Here is an 18,303-nt window from a genome sequence, read left to right as displayed (position 1 = left end):
TTTGTGTTATTTGTGACTGATTCGATGAGTAAAAGATTAGTTTCCAATGTAAAAGCGGAAAAACTCGGAATGGAAACATGTTTGTGTTGCTAAAGTTACAGAGGAAGGTGTGCGAGGCAGCAGCGTGAATGAAAACCAACTTACACGTTCATTTGACTTCTTTCACAGACACACAAACAAACCCCCCCCCCCCCCCCCCTCAATCGTTCATCATGAACGTGACAGACGGCTGCAGCCTCCCCTCAGAGGAGTATCAGTACTACCTCTTCCCAGTTGTCTACATCCTGGCGTTAGTCGTGGGTCTACCTGGAAATCTGGCTGCTCTCTTCGTCTTCACCTTCAGGATCACCCCTCGCACAGCCTTCAGCGTGTTCATCAGCAACCTGGCCCTGGCGGACATCGTCATCCTCTGCACTCTGCCCTTCAGGATCCACTACCACCTCAACAGAAACAACTGGGTGTTTGGGGACGTCGCCTGCCGCATCACTGGGGTCCTGTTCTACTCCAACATCTACATGAGCATCTGTTTCATGACTTGTATCTGTGTGGACCGCTACATGGCCACGGTGCATCCTCATGCCTACCTGAGGCAGCGGAGGCCCTGGTGCTCTCTGGCCGTGAGCGTGGCGCTCTGGTGCGTCGCTGGAGTGGCGATGCTGGTCTTCGTCCTCCGGGGGCCTCTGGAAACCAACGTCAACCAATCTGGAAGCCACAGTTGTTTCGACAACTTATCCAAGCACGAGTGGGAGACGCGTCTGGTGGTGTACAGCCTGCTGATCCTGATCTTCGGCTCCCTGCTGCCCACCGTGATCATCCTGGTGTGTTACCCGCTGGCTGTGAGGCGCATCTCCATGATCAGGACTCACACAGCCAAAAGAGCCGTGAGGGTCATTTACACCATCCTGGCCATCACGCTGCTCTGCTTCCTGCCCAACCACGTGGTGTCTCTGCTGCACCTCCTGCGACACATGGATGTCATCAAGAGCTGCTCCGCCGCCAACCTCATCTTTGACGCCAGGATGGTCACCATGGCCCTCGTCACCCTCAACACGTGCCTGGACCCCGTGCTGTACTATGTCACCACCAGCCACTGCAAATGGAGGCGCTGGAAGATGACATGGCTGTGTGGACGAGTGCAGAGGAGCAAGGGTGTTTATACGATTTCAGTGGACTGAAAGAACTGAACCTGTAGATATATAATGTAAATATAACTCTGCTTCCTTGTCTATATATGGAACTGGAGACTTTTATATAAAATATTAAAATTGTCATTTTACATCAAAATAAAGGGACGGATCGAAAACAGGGATCTGATTTTCTGTATCTTGTGCGGTTGTGTCTTGTAATGAGTCTACAGCAAGCAGACGTTAAGAATCAACATTTCTCATGTTAAAGCAATGTTATTTTATATTTTACAAACTTAAAACAGAAGAAATAGACCCTCGCAACGATTTAGGCTTTTGAACAAGTTATTGTATTTTTCCGATTTCTTTTTAAGTTCATTAAATAAAAAGCGGCAGCACAGTAACATTTGTAGTATCTGTCATTTTAATGTCCATTCACTACAGGGTTTTACTGATATTAAGTATCTAGTGTAAGTGTAATAACTCCACAGCTTCACCTGTGTGGGGGGGACTGGCTGCACAGTCAGGACAAATCCAGTCACCTTCAGGGCCCGTGGTTAATGAAGGTGTGAGGCAGCCCATGTGATACCTGTCAATCAACAGTACGACCTCTGTTTTATGATGAAATAACTTTAACAAATGTAGAAAACTTTGTTTATTTCCTTCCGTTCCAATACTGTGACTGCAGGATGAGACGTGGTGATTGAAAACGTGAAGTACCGGAGGATTTACTCTTGTACTAAATATAATGTTACTGCTATGACTGAACACTGATGTACTGTTCTTCAAAGTGCGTTGAATCATGTCAAATTAAAACTCTGCTGCGACCCTGAACACCACATATGAATAATAACTTCGAGTTAATGACGAAACCAAACTACACGTAAAACCACTTTAAATTAACTACATCTCACGTAAAGTTTACGTTTTGTTTAGCAGCTTCCTGTTAGCTTTAGCAACACCTGGTTAGCTTAGCTAGCTTAGCCGGTAGCTAACAAGATTAGTTCGACCTTGACTTAAGTCAATACGATCAAATAGTGTTTAAATCTTAGTTTTTAACCCGGTTAGTGTTTAATTATATATTATAATAAAGAATAATCATCAAAATGAGTCTGAAACGATAAAAGCGCTTCAACTTCTCATCTTCATCATGTTCAGAGATACACACAGAGACTTCCGGTCTGAGCCCTTCAGAATAAAAGTAGTCCGAAAATTTATTTATTTATTTGTTTTGATAGATAGATAGACAGATATGTTATGTTAAGTTATTCTTCTATAATGATAATAATAACAAAAGATATCATTATTACTATTACATATGACTGTGGTTGTTGTTATCGAAACAAGATTGTCAAAATTTAGTGTTGAAACTTCATAAGTTTAATAAAACTTTACATATATTCGTGAATAACTCTGCATATAAAGTGTACAGAACAGGGGCCTGGTCTCTCGAGAACCTGAAACAGGTTGACCTGGTTATAAAACTACAAAAAATGAGTTTTTTCTTATGTCTGGAAATCGCAAGGAACCAAGGGCCTGGAATAAAAAATAAAATGTGAAGCATGTGTGACCTCTTTGTGCACATCGTGAAATAATCGTACAGATTGTGTAGCCTGCTGGAAATGTTGGGAAAAGGAAGGTATATGCTTGAACATGCACTGTGAACATGGCCTCAAAAATCCACGCATTCTGCTTGAAAATGTCCAGGTCTGCAGCTTTTATTCTCTATCAAACTTTATATAAGGACAGCTTTTATGTGCCTTCTCTTTATTTCTAATAAACTGTTTATGAAAGTTAACAAACACTGTCTGATAAACAGCGCTTTAATAAATCCTCATGAAGGTTGTGATGTGTTGATTCAACTGTAAGATCATTTAGGAGGCTGCAGTTTGTGGTGCTGTCAAACTTCGAGGGTAAGTTTTTGTTATTTAAACTTCACTCTCTAAAGCAGACTCATAATAACATAAACACATGTCCAAACAAGGCAACACATTCATATAATTCAGTTTGTTATTGTAACACTGCAGTGGGTGGTGAATCTCATGTCATGCTATGGTTTCCTGCTCCTTTCGTCACACGGTGCGCTGACAGGAAATTAAGAAGCCTGAGCAAAGTGCTGCATGGTCTACACAACGCAGAGAGCAGCAGCACGGTGATAACGCAGCAGCGCAACAATCTCAGGTGTTGCTTTCTACATTTGGAGATCAGACTCTCAACAACTAGGTAAGTGACTTTGTTTAATGTCAAAATCCTTTGTTTATTGCTCTATTTAGTCTGGGTTTAGTTTTCACAACACGTTTACCTTCTTAGAAGCAGCTCCTGCAATGAAGGGGAGAGTCACAGAGGTTTAACATCTAATATAAAAGCAGTAAGATAAAAAATCTGTGGTCTCACAAACACCGTTAGAGAAAGTGTTGCCTTTATTTGTGTTCAGTATGTTGTGCCATAATGCATCAAACGTGATACCATGAAATGGTGTGCCTTTCGGCATTCAATAACTTTGGTTATCAAAATAAAATATTAAATATTAATATTTTATTATGAATATTAAATAATAACTTTAATTGATTAAAGTTACCTCGGGGCACCACCCTTCAAAGGAAGGGAAAAGATAGCCAATTTATTGAATAAGTCTCATAAAAGTACTAACTACAAATTTGGAACTCTGATTAACAATTAAATTAATAACTATAACCAAAATTACCATATAGATAGTTAGCTAAGTTGAAGGATATGGAGTTCTTGACAGTGTAGAGGTTGGCAAAATTCACTTATGCAACATTAATAAAGAAACATTTGTGAAAGAAAAACATTTATTATGAATATAATAAAGTATAAAAACACAAATTACTAACGGTCTAATTGCTAAACAAAGACAGGTATGTGTGTATACATGTGTATGTGTCTGTGTGAGTCAGCGTGCTTTCAAGATGGTGGCTGGAATGTTTACGACCTGTAGAGCTAATGAGGTGAAGAGTTATGCGTGTGTCTGTGTGTGTGCCAAATTAGACAAAGTTACTAGATTGGATGCAACGAAAGACTGTGCAGAGCATAACAGACTAACATTACTTTCTCAATAACTTGTACCCAAAATATCACAACACCACAAATCAAACTTATAAACATCACACAGAATCGAATAAACAGTCTTGCTTAGCCTAGTATAATTATTAAGCCCAGTTGTGTTACCCGTCCGTAGAAAGGGGAAAAAGAGTTGCTGTGCAGTTCGAAGTCCTGTGAAGTCGTCTTGCTGGTTTCTGTCTGGCTGTGTAGCTCAGTTGCTGGTTGAAGTTTTCCTGCAGGACATCGAGTCGCTGCTAGGACGTTGGTAGAGCTTGGAGGGCAAGGAGGTTTCCTTGGTGAGATGAGCTGGGAGCTGCACCTTTGTGCTCCTCTCGAAGAGTTGGATGGGAAGAGAAGATGTGAGCTGGAGAAGAGGCTCGACAGCCTTCCCTCCTGTGGAAGGATTGTAGGAAGAGGCAGAAGAGACAGAAGAGGGGGAGACCAGGCCTTATATTGGCCCGGTGACCTCACAGGTCATGGGGTCCAGAGTGACCAATGGGAGTTGAAACCTGTGTCCCTGGGGGGGTTTTCACACCTCTGTGTGACGTTGATGCCCTCTGGGAGACTGAGTTCCTTGCTCTGGTTTTTGATGGCCCCTGGGAGACTGAGTCCTGGAGGGACATGCTGCTTCAGGCTTTTGACTGAACATGTGATACCGAAGTGTTGTCTCACAAAAAACCAGGTCCCAACAAGTATTTTCTTGTGGTTTTTTCACTTCACTCTTTTTGGATAATCTCTGTAACAAATACAGGTCAATGTGTTGTATGCAGTGTAAAAAATGTCCATCATAGTTTATACCTGAACAAAACAGATGAATGTGTTAAGTTTCTTGAGAAATGCATTAGAAGCAAGGATTAGACATTAAGGAATGTCGACATGTGACTGATTCGAGGAGTAAAAGATTAGTTTCCAATGTTGTGTGAAACTAAAAGTGGAAAAACTCTGAATGGAAACATGTTTGTGATGCTACAGTTACAGAGGACGGTGTGCGATGCAGCAGCGTGAATGAAAACCAACCTACACATTCATTTGACTTCTTTCACAGCCACACAAACAAACCCCCCCCCCCCTCTCAATCGTTCATCATGAATGTGACGGACGCCGGCAGCCTCCCCTCAGAGGAGTATCAGTACTACCTCTTCCCAGTTGTCTACATCCTGGCGTTAGTCGTGGGTCTACCTGGAAATCTGGCTGCTCTCTTCGTCTTCACCTTCAGGATCACCCCTCGCACAGCCTTCAGCGTGTTCATCAGCAACCTGGCCCTGGCGGACATCGTCATCCTCTGCACTCTGCCCTTCAGGATCCACTACCACCTCAACAGAAACAACTGGGTGTTTGGGGACGTCGCCTGCCGCATCACTGGGGTCCTGTTCTACTCCAACATCTACATGAGCATCTGTTTCATGACTTGTATCTGTGTGGACCGCTACATGGCCACGGTGCATCCTCATGCCTACCTGAGGCAGGCGGAGGCCCTGGTGCTCTCTGGCCGTGAGCGTGGCGCTCTGGTGCGTCGCTGGAGTGGCGATGCTGGTCTTCGTCCTCCGGGGGCCTCTGGAAACCAACGTCAACCAATCTGGAAGCCACAGTTGTTTCGACAACTTATCCAAGCACGAGTGGGAGACGCGTCTGGTGGTGTACAGCCTGCTGATCCTGATCTTCGGCTCCCTGCTGCCCACCGTGATCATCCTGGTGTGTTACCCGCTGGCTGTGAGGCGCATCTCCATGATCAGGACTAACACAGCCAAAAGAGCCGTGAGGGTCATTTACACCATCCTGGCCATCACGCTGCTCTGCTTCCTGCCCAACCACGTGGTGTCTCTGCTGCACCTCCTGCGACACATGGATGTCATCAAGAGCTGCTCCGCCGCCAACCTCATCTTGACGCCAGGATGGTCACCATGGCCCTCGTCACCCTCAACACGTGCCTGGACCCCGTGCTGTACTATGTCACCACCAGCCACTGCAAATGGAGGCGCTGGAAGATGACATGGCTGTGTGGACGAGTGCAGAGGAGCAAGGGTGTTTATACGATTTCAGTGGACTGAAAGAACTGAACCTGTAGATATATAATGTAAATATAACTCTGCTTCCTTGTCTATATATGGAACTGGAGACTTTTATATAAAATATTAAAATTGTCATTTTACATCAAAATAAAGGGACGGATCGAAAACAGGGATCTGATTTTCTGTATCTTGTGCGGTTGTGTCTTGTAATGAGTCTACAGCAAGCAGACGTTAAGAATCAACATTTCTCATGTTAAAGCAATGTTATTTTATATTTTACAAACTTAAAACAGAAGAAATAGACCCTCGCAACGATTTAGGCTTTTGAACAAGTTATTGTATTTTTTCCGATTTCTTTTTAAGTTCATTAAATAAAAAGCGGCAGCACAGTAACATTTGTAGTATCTGTCATTTTAATGTCCATTCACTACAGGGTTTTACTGATATTAAGTATCTAGTGTAAGTGTAATAACTCCACAGCTTCACCTGTGTGGGGGGGACTGGCTGCACAGTCAGGACAAATCCAGTCACCTTCAGGGCCCGTGGTTAATGAAGGTGTGAGGCAGCCCATGTGATACCTGTCAATCAACAGTACGACCTCTGTTTTATGATGAAATAACTTTAACAAATGTAGAAAACTTTGTTTATTTCCTTCCGTTCCAATACTGTGACTGCAGGATGAGACCTGGTGATTGAAAACGTGAAGTACCGGAGGATTTACTCTTGTACTAAATATAACGTTACTGCTATGACTGAACACTGATGTACTGTTCTTCAAAGTGCGTTGAATCATGTCAAATTAAAACTCTGCTGCGACCCTGAACACCACATATGAATAATAACTTCGAGTTAATGACGAAACCAAACTACACGTAAAACCACTTTAAATTAACTACATCTCACGTAAAGTTTACGTTTTGTTTAGCAGCTTCCTGTTAGCTTTAGCAACACCTGGTTAGCTTAGCTAGCTTAGCCGGTAGCTAACAAGATTAGTTCGACCTTGACTTAAGTCAATACGATCAAATAGTGTTTAAATCTTAGTTTTTAACCCGGTTAGTGTTTAATTATATATTATAATAAAGAATAATCATCAAAATGAGTCTGAAACGATAAAAGCGCTTAACTTCTCATCTTCATCATGTTCAGAGATACACACAGAGACTTCCGGTCTGAGCCCTTCAGAATAAAAGTAGTCCGAAAATTTATTTATTTATTTGTTTTGATGATGATAGACATACAGACAGACAGACAGATAGATATGTTTATGTTAAGTTATTCTTCTATAATGATAATAACAAAAGATATCATTATTACTATTACATATGACTGTGGTTGTTGTTATCGAAACAAGATTGTCAAAATTTAGTAGTTGAAACTTCATTAAGTTTAATAAAACTTTACATATATTCGTGAATAACTCTGCATAGAAAGTGTAAAGAACAGGGGCCTGGTCTCTCGAGAACCTGAAACAGGTTGACCTGGTTATAAAACTACAAAAAATGAGTTTTTTTCTTATGTCTGGAAATCGCAAGGAACCAAGGGCCTGGAATAAAAAATAAAATGTGAAGCATGTGTGACCTCTTTGTGCACATCGTGAAATAATCGTACAGATTGTGTAGCCTGCTGGAAATGTTGGGAAAAGGAAGGTATATGCTTGAACATGCACTGTGAACATGGCCTCAAAAATCCATGCATTCTGCTTGAAAATGTCCAGGTCTGCAGCTTTTATTCTCTATCAAACTTTATATAAGGACGGCTTTTCTCTGCTTCTCTTTATTTCTAATAAACTGTTTATGAAAGTTAACAAACACTGTCTGATAAACAGCGCTTTAATAAATCCTCATGAAGGTTGTGATGTGTTGTTTCAACTAAAGATCATTTAGGAGGCTGCAGTTTGTGGAGGTGTCAAACTTCGAGGGGAAGTTTTTGTTATTTAAACTTCACTCTCTAAAGCAAACTCATAATAACATAAACACATGTCCAAACAAGGCAACACATTTATAATAATTCAGTTTATTATTTTTAGACTGCAGTGGGTGGTGAATCTCATGTCATGCTATGGTTTCCTGCTCCTTTCGTCACACGGTGCGCTGACAGAAAATTAAGAAGCCTGAGCAAAGAGCTGCATGGTCTACACAACGCAGAGAGCAGCAGCACGGTGATAACGCAGCAGCGCAACAATCTCAGGTGTTGCTTTCTACATTTGGAGATCAGACTCTCAACAACTAGGTAAGTGACTTTGTTTAATGTCAAAATCCTTTGTTTATTGCTCTATTTAGTCTGGGTTTAGTTTTCACAACACGTTTACCTTCTTAGAAGCAGCTCCTGCAATGAAGGGGAGAGTCACAGAGGTTTAACATCTAATATAAAAGCAGTAAGATAAAAAATCTGTGGTCTCACAAACACCGTTAGAGAAAGTGTTGCCTTTATTTGTGTTCAGTATGTTGTGCCATAATGCATCAAACGTGATACCATGAAATGGTGTGCCTTTCGGCATTCAATAACTTTGGTTATCAAAATAAAATATTAAATATTAATATTTTATTATGAATATTAAATAATAACTTTAATTGATTAAAGTTACCTCGGGGCACCACCCTTCAAAGGAAGGGAAAAGATAGCCAATTTATTGAATAAGTCTCATAAAAGTACTAACTACAAATTTGGAACTCTGATTAACAATTAAATTAATAACTATAACCAAAATTACCATATAGATAGTTAGCTAAGTTGAAGGATATGGAGTTCTTGACAGTGTAGAGGTTGGCAAAATTCACTTATGCAACATTAATAAAGAAACATTTGTGAAAGAAAAACATTTATTATGAATATAATAAAGTATAAAAACACAAATTACTAACGGTCTAATTGCTAAACAAAGACAGGTATGTGTGTATACATGTGTATGTGTCTGTGTGAGTCAGCGTGCTTTCAAGATGGTGGCTGGAATGTTTACGACCTGTAGAGATAATGAGGTGAAGAGTTATGCGTGTGTCTGTGTGTGTGCCAAATTAGACAAAGTTACTAGATTGGATGCAACGAAAGACTGTGCAGAGCATAACAGACTAACATTACTTTCTCAATAACTTGTACCCAAAATATCACAACACCACAAATCAAACTTATAAACATCACACAGAATCGAATAAACAGTTCTTGCTTAGCCTAGTATAATTATTAAGCCCAGTTGTGTTACCCGTCCGTAGAAAGGGGAAAAAGAGTTGCTGTGCAGTTCGAAGTCCTGTGAAGTCGTCTTGCTGGTTTCTGTCTGGCTGTGTAGCTCAGTTGCTGGTTGAAGTTTTCCTGCAGGACATCGAGTCGCTGCTAGGACGTTGGTAGAGCTTGGAGGGCAAGGAGGTTTCCTTGGTGAGATGAGCTGGGAGCTGCACCTTTGTGCTCCTCTCGAAGAGTTGGATGGGAAGAGAAGATGTGAGCTGGAGAAGAGGCTCGACAGCCTTCCCTCCTGTGGAAGGATTGTAGGAAGAGGCAGAAGAGACAGAAGAGGGGGAGACCAGGCCTTATATTGGCCCGGTGACCTCACAGGTCATGGGGTCCAGAGTGACCAATGGGAGTTGAAACCTGTGTCCCTGGGGGGTTTTCACACCTCTGTGTGACGTTGATGCCCTCTGGGAGACTGAGTTCCTTGCTCTGGTTTTTGATGGCCCCTGGGAGACTGAGTCCTGGGGAACATGCGGCTTCAGGCTTTTGACTGAACATGTAGATACCGAAGTGTTGTCTCACAAAAAAACAGGTCCCAACAAGTATTTTCTTGTGGTTTTTTCACTTCACTCTTTTTGGATAATCCTCTGTAACAAATACAGGTCAATGTGTTGTATGCAGTGTAAAAAATGGTCCATCATAGTTTATACCTGAACAAAACAGATGAATGTGTTAAGTTTCTTGAGAAATGCATTAGAAGCAAGGATTAGACATTAAGGAATGTCGACATGTGACTGATTCGATGAGTAAAAGATTAGTTTCCAATGTTGTGTGAAACTAAAAGTGGAAAAACTCTGAATGGAATCATGTTTGTGTTGCTACAGTTACAGAGGACGGTGTGCGATGCAGCAGCGTGAATGAAAACCAACTTACACGTTCATTTGACTTCTTTCACAGCCACACAAACAAACCCCCCCCCCCCCCCCCTCTCAATCGTTCATCATGAATGTGACGGACGCCGGCTGCAGCCTCCCCTCAGAGGAGTATCAGTACTACCTCTTCCCAGTGGTCTACATCCTGGCGTTAGTCGTGGGTCTACCTGGAAATCTGGCTGCTCTCTTCGTCTTCACCTTCAGGATCACCCCTCGCACAAGCCTTCAGCGTGTTCATCAGCAACCTGGCCCTGGCGGAACATCGTCATCCTCTGCACTCTGCCCTTCAGGATCCACTACCACCTCAACAGAAACAACTGGGTGTTTGGGGACGTCGCCTGCCGCATCACTGGGGTCCTGTTCTTCTCCAACATCTACATGAGCATCTGTTTCATGACTTGTATCTGTGTGGACCGCTACATGGCCACGGTGCATCCTCATGCCTACCAGAGAGGGCGGAGGCCCTGGTGCTCTCTGGCCGTGAGCGTGGCGCTCTGGTGCGTCGCTGGAGTGGCGATGCTGGTCTTCGTCCTCCGGGGGCCTCTGGAAACCAACGTCAACCAATCTGGAAGCCACAGTTGTTTCGACAACTTCTCCAAGCACGAGTGGGAGACGCGTCTGGTGGTGTACAGCCTGCTGATCCTGATCTTCGGCTCCCTGCTGCCCACCGTGATCATCCTGGTGTGTTACCCGCTGGCTGTGAGGCGCATCTCCATGATCAGGACTAACACAGCCAAAAGAGCCTTGAGGGTCATTTACACCATCCTGGCCATCACGCTGCTCTGCTTCCTGCCCAGCCACGTGGTGTCTCTGCTGCACCTCCTGATACGCATGGATGTCATCAAGAGCTGCTCCGCCACCAACCTCATCTTTGACGCCAAGCTGGTCACCATGGCCCTCGTCACCCTCAACACGTGCTTGGACCCCGTGCTGTACTATGTCACCACCAGCCACTGCAAATGGAGGCGCTGGAAGATGACATGGCTGTGTGGACGAGTGCAGAGGAGCAAGGGTGTTTATACGATTTCAGTGGACTGAAAGAACTGAACCTGTAGATATATAATGTGAATATAACTCTGCTTCCTTGTCTATATATGGAACTGGAGACTTTTATATAAAAGTGTTTATTGAAATTGTCATTTTACATCAAAATAAAGCGACGGATCGAAAACAGGGATCTGATTTTCTGTATCTTGTGCGGTTGTGTCTTGTAATGAGTCTACAGCAAGCAGACGTTAAGAATCAACATTTCTCATGTTAAAGCAATGTTATTGTATATTTTACAAACTTAAAACAGAAGAAATAGACTTGTGCAACGATTTAGGCTTTTGAACAAATTATTGTATTTGTTTCTATTTCTTTTTAAGTTCATTAAATAAAAAGCGACAGCACAGTAACATTTGTAGTATCTGTCATTTTAATGTCCATTCACTACAGGGTTTTACTGATATTAAGTATCTAGTGTAAGTGTAATAACTCCACAGCTTCACCTGTGTGGGGGGGACTGGCTGCACAGTCAGGACAAATCCAGTCACCTTCAGGGCCTGTGGTTAATGAAGGTGTGAGGCAGCCCATGTGATACCTGTCAATCAACAGTACGACCTCTGTTTTATGATGAAATAACTTTAACAAATGTAGAAAACTTTTTTATTTCCTTCCGCTCCAATACTGTGACTGCAGGATGAGACGTGGTGATTGAAAACGTGAAGTACCGGAGGATTTACTCTTGTACTAAATATAACGTTACTGCTATGACTGAACACTGATGTACTGTTCTTCAAAGTGCGTTGAATCATGTCAAATTAAAACTCTGCTGCGACCTGAACACCTATGAATAATAACTTGACGAGTGCATTGGTCGTGTGTAACATCATACCCTGAGTCACAGCGTGTGCACACCAGCAGCTGGTGCCTGCGGTCGCTGCGTCCACATTCCTCACAGATAACAGCATCGCTCGCCTCCTCTTCATCATCCACATCCTTGTTCGGCGTCCTCACCTTGATCTGCAGGAGCAGCACGAGCAGTTCAGCTATACCGGCAACTGCTTGTTCACATGTCTCCTAAATCTTTTGCAGAGAAGTTTCCTTCACCCGCTGCAGATAATCACCTTCTTTTGCACGCCCCCCCCCCAGGACACCGTCTCTGGTAGATGAAGGAGAAGCTGATCCGATCCGTCTGAGGCCGTCTGAGGTTCAGGACAGAGCAACGAAATGTGTTGTGTTGTTTTACAATCTCATCACACGTTGAACAGAGGAAATAAGAAGCACTGTAATGAACCGACAGCCAGTGATTATCTTTATGGATTAATTGATGTTCAAAAGTGATCAGTCAATCGAGAGAAAGTTAATCACCAAATATGAATTGGTGAATCTTTTAAAACCACTTATGAAGGAAAACTATCAAACATTCTTTAGTGCCAATGTGAAGAAGGTGTGTGACAGATGTTGTGTGTCAGGTGTGTGACAGATGTTTGACAGATGTGTGACAGGTGTGTGTGTCAGGTGTGTGTACCTGGGACCACTGCAGAAGACACTGGAGGCAGAAGACACGAGGACACTTTTCCAGAGACGCCAGTCTGATGGTGGAAACCAGTCAGGCAGATGGGACATGTATCTGCTGTGTCCATTGTTTCACATGATAACAAACGAGTGATTTTTAAACGCGCTCACTATAATAAAGTTAAGTTAAGTCACTGTGAATCAGAGTTAATGACGAAACCAAACTACGCGTAAAACCGCTTTAAATAAACTACATCTCACGTAAGGTTTACGTTTTGTTTAGCAACTTCCTGTTAGCTTTAGCAACACCTGGTTAGCTTAGCTAGATTAGCCGGTAGCTAACAAGACTAGTTCGACCTTGAATTAAGTCAATACGATCAAATAGTGTTTAAAGCTCTTAGTGTTTAACCCGGTTAGTGTTTAATTATATATTATAATAAAGAATAATCATCAAAATGAGGCTGAAACGATAAAAGCGCTTCAACTTCTCATCTTCATCATGTTCAGAGATACACACAGAGACTTCCGGTCTGAGCCCTTCAGAATAAAAGTAGTCCAAAAATGTATGTATTTATTTATTTATTTTTTGGATAGACAGACAGACAGATGGATAGATAGATATGTTATGTTAAGTTATTCTTCTATAATGATAATAACAAAAGATATAATTATTACTATTACATATGACTGTGGTTGTTGTTATCGAAACAAGATTGTCAAAATTTGAGTTGAAACTTCATAAGTTTAATAAAACTTTACATATATTCGTGAATAACTCTGCATAAAAGTGTAAAACAGAGTTAAGATTTCATAGTATTTTTAATTTTTTACTGTTACTCTGAATGACGCCTCTCTTGTTGGAGATTTGGTGCCGTGGAAGCAACAATGTCCCGTCTGCTTAGTTTAATCCAGTTTTATTTTGTTTTGGGCTTGAGACACTGGGAGATACTTGTGTCTTTAAGTAATATAGATGGTGTTTGTATTAGCTTGTCGACTTTGCGCAGGCACCTCAGGAGTCTGCGGTTGTTCAGACGGAAAGACCATTCCGATCTGCTGGACGTTGCAGTTTTCCTACAGGATCAGTTGAACGAATATGGAATGCTTCACGGATACAAGATGATGCATCTGAAATGCATTCAGGCCGGCTACGTGGTGACTCAAGAGACAATCAGGCATTTGCTGAAAATACTGGATCCCCACGGAGTGCAACCGAGACGCCGGAATCGCCTTCGACGACGTTTGTATCAGAATCCAGGTCCGAACTTTTTATGGCACATAGATTCATATGATAAACTCAAACCATATGGAATCTGCATCAATGGTGCAATAGACGGGTTTTCAAGAATGGTGGTGTGGCTACATGCATACTCTACAAGTAGTGATCCAAAGGTAATCGCTGGATACTTTATTGATGAGGTGTCATCAAGAAATGGGACTGCTACTCGAATTAGATCAGACCTAGGGACAGAGAACTGCTTCGTGGAGCAGATGCAAATATTCATGAGAGATGATCATATGGACGAATTTTCGAACAGATGCTTTTTGTATGGCTCAAGCAATCATAACCAACGGATTGAGCAGTGGTGGGGTTTTTAAGGAAGCAACATGCACAGTTCTGGATGAACGTATTTCAGGATTTAAAAGAGTCTGACCACTTCTCTGGTGACTTCCTCGACAAAGGTCTGATACAATTCACATGTCTCGAAGTAATAGAGGTAAGAAAAACTTTTTTTTGCTTTTGGAATGTAGCCTATAATTCAAAGTTTTAATACATTATTTTGTCCATGGTGTCATATGTTAAGCAAGTGTGTGAGGTTCTTCTTCTATATTACCAGCAACAAAAGTGAATTCCACTGTTAAAAAAATGAAGCACCACAGGAGGTCCTTAAAAAAATATTTAATACCAATAAAATACCCAGAATACTATAAAGGACTGGTAGTAAATGTTAATGTTCACTGAGATAATGTGTTTATGGTTTAAGAATAGAGTTCAGCTGAGTTAGAAGGATTGTTGTTTAAGTAACCGAGTTTTCCACGTGACACTGTTGGACATTTCCAGCTACTAATGGCTGTGGGTTCGGGGATATGGCGTGCTTCTCATTGCCTGGGAGACAGAGGTTGTCCTCTGACCACAGGGGGGATCCTGTGTCGCCGTCGCGCTGTTCTCTCTCGGTTCCGGATCATCCGTGTCTCGTCCTCACCACGGTCCCGCTGCCCCTCCCCACTAGAAGCGCTGCGGCCACTGGGGCGCCCGTGTTGTTTTTCTGCTTGGGGGGTGAGAGAGGGGTGTCTTTTCAGATAGTTTCGCCATCAGATGGTTTTGAATCTGAAAAGTAACTAACCAAGGCTGTCAGACAAATTCAGTTGACAGTATTTGCCTCTGAGATGTAGGGGAGTAAAAGAATAAAGTTGCACAAAATACCCTAAATGCAAATACTCAAGTAAAGTACAAGAACCTAAATTGTATCTTAAGCAGGCTACAGTAGTTGAGTAAATGTAGTAAAATTCCCCCACTGCAGACAGTTGTGGTTGGGCTTGGGACAAAAATCCTCACATATGGAGACTAATTATTTTCGAAGAGGATTAACATGCACCCTTTTCAGGGTATATGCAATGAAAATGTTGTGAAAACTGCAGATGGTTAGCCACGTTAACAATTGAGAGAACTGCAGGATGTTGTTCACCTCTGGAACACTCACAGAATTCGCCCATGCAGAAATGCGGTGTCCCCAGGAGGACGTCCGGTGATGATGTACACCCTACCCCAACTATTTGGTGCTAGGGAGTACCTTAAAGAGGTATCCCAACAGAAGATACAGGCATGCAGGGAGGAATGCCTACAGAGAGGACCGTATCCCTGTGATGATACTGTGTTTGACATTTGTTGCCTTGTCATGGCAGAAAACAGTCTTCATCCACCCACCTCTCCAGAGGAAGCCATTGAGCTTTACAGGTTTTTACGGGCTTACATATATGCCCATATTTAATAACCACAAGTTGTTCTACTGGATCAGATGATTGAATGTGAGCACCCATCCTCAGCAAAACAACACTATATTTGCAGTTTTTCTATGGGTGGAAAATGTTATGTTGACTGCGAATTTCAGTTTAAATGATTGACAGATGTATTGTCTCTAAGTAATGAATAGCAATGAACTCTAAAATAATTGACATCTCCCCTCTGAGCTTCATATCATCTCTTTTCATTCATCATTATGGAAAAATGATACATCTCAACAAGGTAACTGGGGCAGTCCTGAAAATAAACGTCTCACATTTTGTCTTTGCGAAAAATGTCAAATTTGTCCTCATAGTGGAACTACGTAGCATGACTGAATGTGATCTGACACACTTTGGTTATTCTTGCATAATCATCCATAAATCAAACATGTTATAATATCTTAGGATGGGCGGCAACCTTAAAAAAAAAAACACACTTCTGGCCGCAGTCCAGTGGTGTTTGGCATCAGACAAACCTGGTTATACAGAGAAGTGCAACAGTTTAATTTCTCCCCTATGTGATTTAGTGTTTATACACTGTTTAAGCATTTATGAAATTCCTTACTTTTAGTCTTTCTCATCAAGATATTTCAATTGCCACCGAAGAATTACATGGCATTTGGTGATGTAGAGATGATGTTAGGTGTTGAACTATATTGTCTATTATTTGGTGCTGATAAGTCAACTATCTTTTATCGTTTAAATAAAAGCAGGCCAATCTTGCCTATGTAGCCTAATAAAATGTGGTCTGTCATCCTAATATTGTTTTCATTTGCAGTGTGGCCGCCATGACAGCATCAACAAATAAAGCCTAATTTCCACACTAATTAAAGTATGCCTACATTTTTTTCCTTTTTGAATTAACCCGTGTTTGATCACATAAACATTTCACAATAACTGTTATGTTCGTGTTTCGAAGGATGAGGCTTAGTTTATGTCCCAAAGTAGCTTTATTGCAAGATGCCCTAAGCAACATATATGTGCATCTTAGTGTTTTCTTACTCTAATCTTTTCTGCTTCTTTAATTACTCATATTTAACAACTGCTGCCACCTAGTGTATAAAACATGCAGTAGCATCTGATCACAGCAATAAGTAACAGGGAAATGTCTACTTAAAAGATTCTCTGTGAAGGAATTTGATGGATAATATAAGTTTTCAAGATTTTATCCATTGCAGTTATCCAAAGTCAGCAATTCTGCTCTGTGAGACAGGGTCCACCAGTTTTAGAACAAATAAATGCTTACAATAAATAGTCAAGTACCATTTGTGGCAATGGGTAGTTAAACTTATCTGCAGTAAAGACACAATTAGTTTGATCACAAATGTACAAAACAAGAGAGAAACCAGTGCTTTTTATTTATAAAAAGTAGGACACTTTTGAGGTACTCCTTAATGTATATTACAACAGATTAACAAACAAACACAGCCAGTAATAACAGCTGACATGAGCAAGAGGCTCCAATTCAATTATAATTTCTCAGTAAAAAATGCAACTGTGTGAGAACCATTTCCAAAAAGATTCTCCTCAAACTGATAACAGACAACGTCAATCAAAGTAAATTTGAAATAGATGTTTGTTAGTCATTTACATAACAAAATGTGTGAAAAAAATGACTTTTGTAAAAGGCTCAATTTGTTTATAGGTCTAGCTTTTTTATAGAATCACAGGGTTCAACAGATGCTCTGTAAAGTGTCATTAATACCACTATAAAATAAATGTAAAGCTTTTTTAAATAATTCAAGAAATTTGAAAGTAGTAACATGGAAAAGCCCAGCCTGTTCAGGCATTTCAAACATCAACATTTTTCAATAACAACACTTCCAAAATAATTCAACTCTACTTCAGTGTAAAACCTTGGACACCTTAACACAACAAAATGCACAAAAGACTTCCTGTTAACAACATCAGAAAGGTTTAGAGGATGATGTCCTTTGTACCACTTAAAGACTTTCACATTGTCTACAAACCTGTACTGAGCTGGTATATTTAGATGAAAAAAGTACACAAAAGCAGTAAACAATTTTGCACATTTGCACATTTGTTTTTTGGTGTAGTAGTCCTTCAAGTGCATGAACAGACTGTTCATCAACCATTTGTTACAAACAGTTTAAGTGAGGTGATGACTTTCTTGATAAAATAGAAAATGCTAATCATGAAAAAAAAAATCCCCCTGAGCTCATAATACAGCTCCTGAGCTAATTACCACATCTTCCCCACATTATCTCGGTGTCACAATCACACTGTTTTGATCTTGACTGTCGGCTCTGATAAGGCTACAACCGGACAAAAAGTTCCAGCTCCAAAGTTGGGCCACAAGTATGTGCAATTGGCCGCCGTGCCAGCCCTTCCAACGAGGTGAATATGACTTCAATTTCCTTAACGCAGATGACATCAGACCCAGTCACAAATCTTAACTCTCCGGAGGCCTATTTCAATCCCCTAATGTACTGATGTAAAAACCGCAAACTTTGATTCTCTGCTGATGTAGCTGGAGAGGCCGTGATCAGCTTTAAC

At 41.4% G+C, this 18,303-nt stretch overlaps 2 protein-coding genes across 2 annotated transcripts; both read left to right on the top strand.

The window, feature by feature from the left end:
- Window positions 1-212: 212 nt before the first annotated feature.
- On the top strand, window positions 213-1,625 carry LOC117764969 (lysophosphatidic acid receptor 6-like). The gene has a single exon (XM_034591153.1). It carries the CDS (start codon window positions 213-215, stop codon window positions 1,173-1,175), a length of 963 nt encoding a protein of 320 aa, XP_034447044.1. The 3' UTR covers window positions 1,176-1,625.
- A 1,213-nt stretch (window positions 1,626-2,838) lies between these two features.
- On the top strand, window positions 2,839-11,781 carry LOC117765048. Its single transcript, XM_034591275.1, is given in 7 exon segments — window positions 2,839-3,347; window positions 5,233-5,650; window positions 5,652-6,066; window positions 6,069-6,226; window positions 10,301-10,507; window positions 10,509-10,547; window positions 10,549-11,781. Coding segments are annotated over 7 exon segments (2,190 nt in total). The 5' UTR covers window positions 2,839-3,171; the 3' UTR covers window positions 11,326-11,781.
- The last annotated feature ends 6,522 nt before the right edge of the window (window positions 11,782-18,303 follow it).

The sequence above is a fragment of the Hippoglossus hippoglossus genome, chromosome 7, assembly GCF_009819705.1.
Source record: "Hippoglossus hippoglossus isolate fHipHip1 chromosome 7, fHipHip1.pri, whole genome shotgun sequence".
Classification (NCBI taxonomy): Eukaryota; Metazoa; Chordata; class Actinopteri; order Pleuronectiformes; family Pleuronectidae; genus Hippoglossus; species Hippoglossus hippoglossus.
Note: the sequence above shows the minus strand (reverse complement) of the source record. Positions and strands in the feature narration are given on the sequence as shown.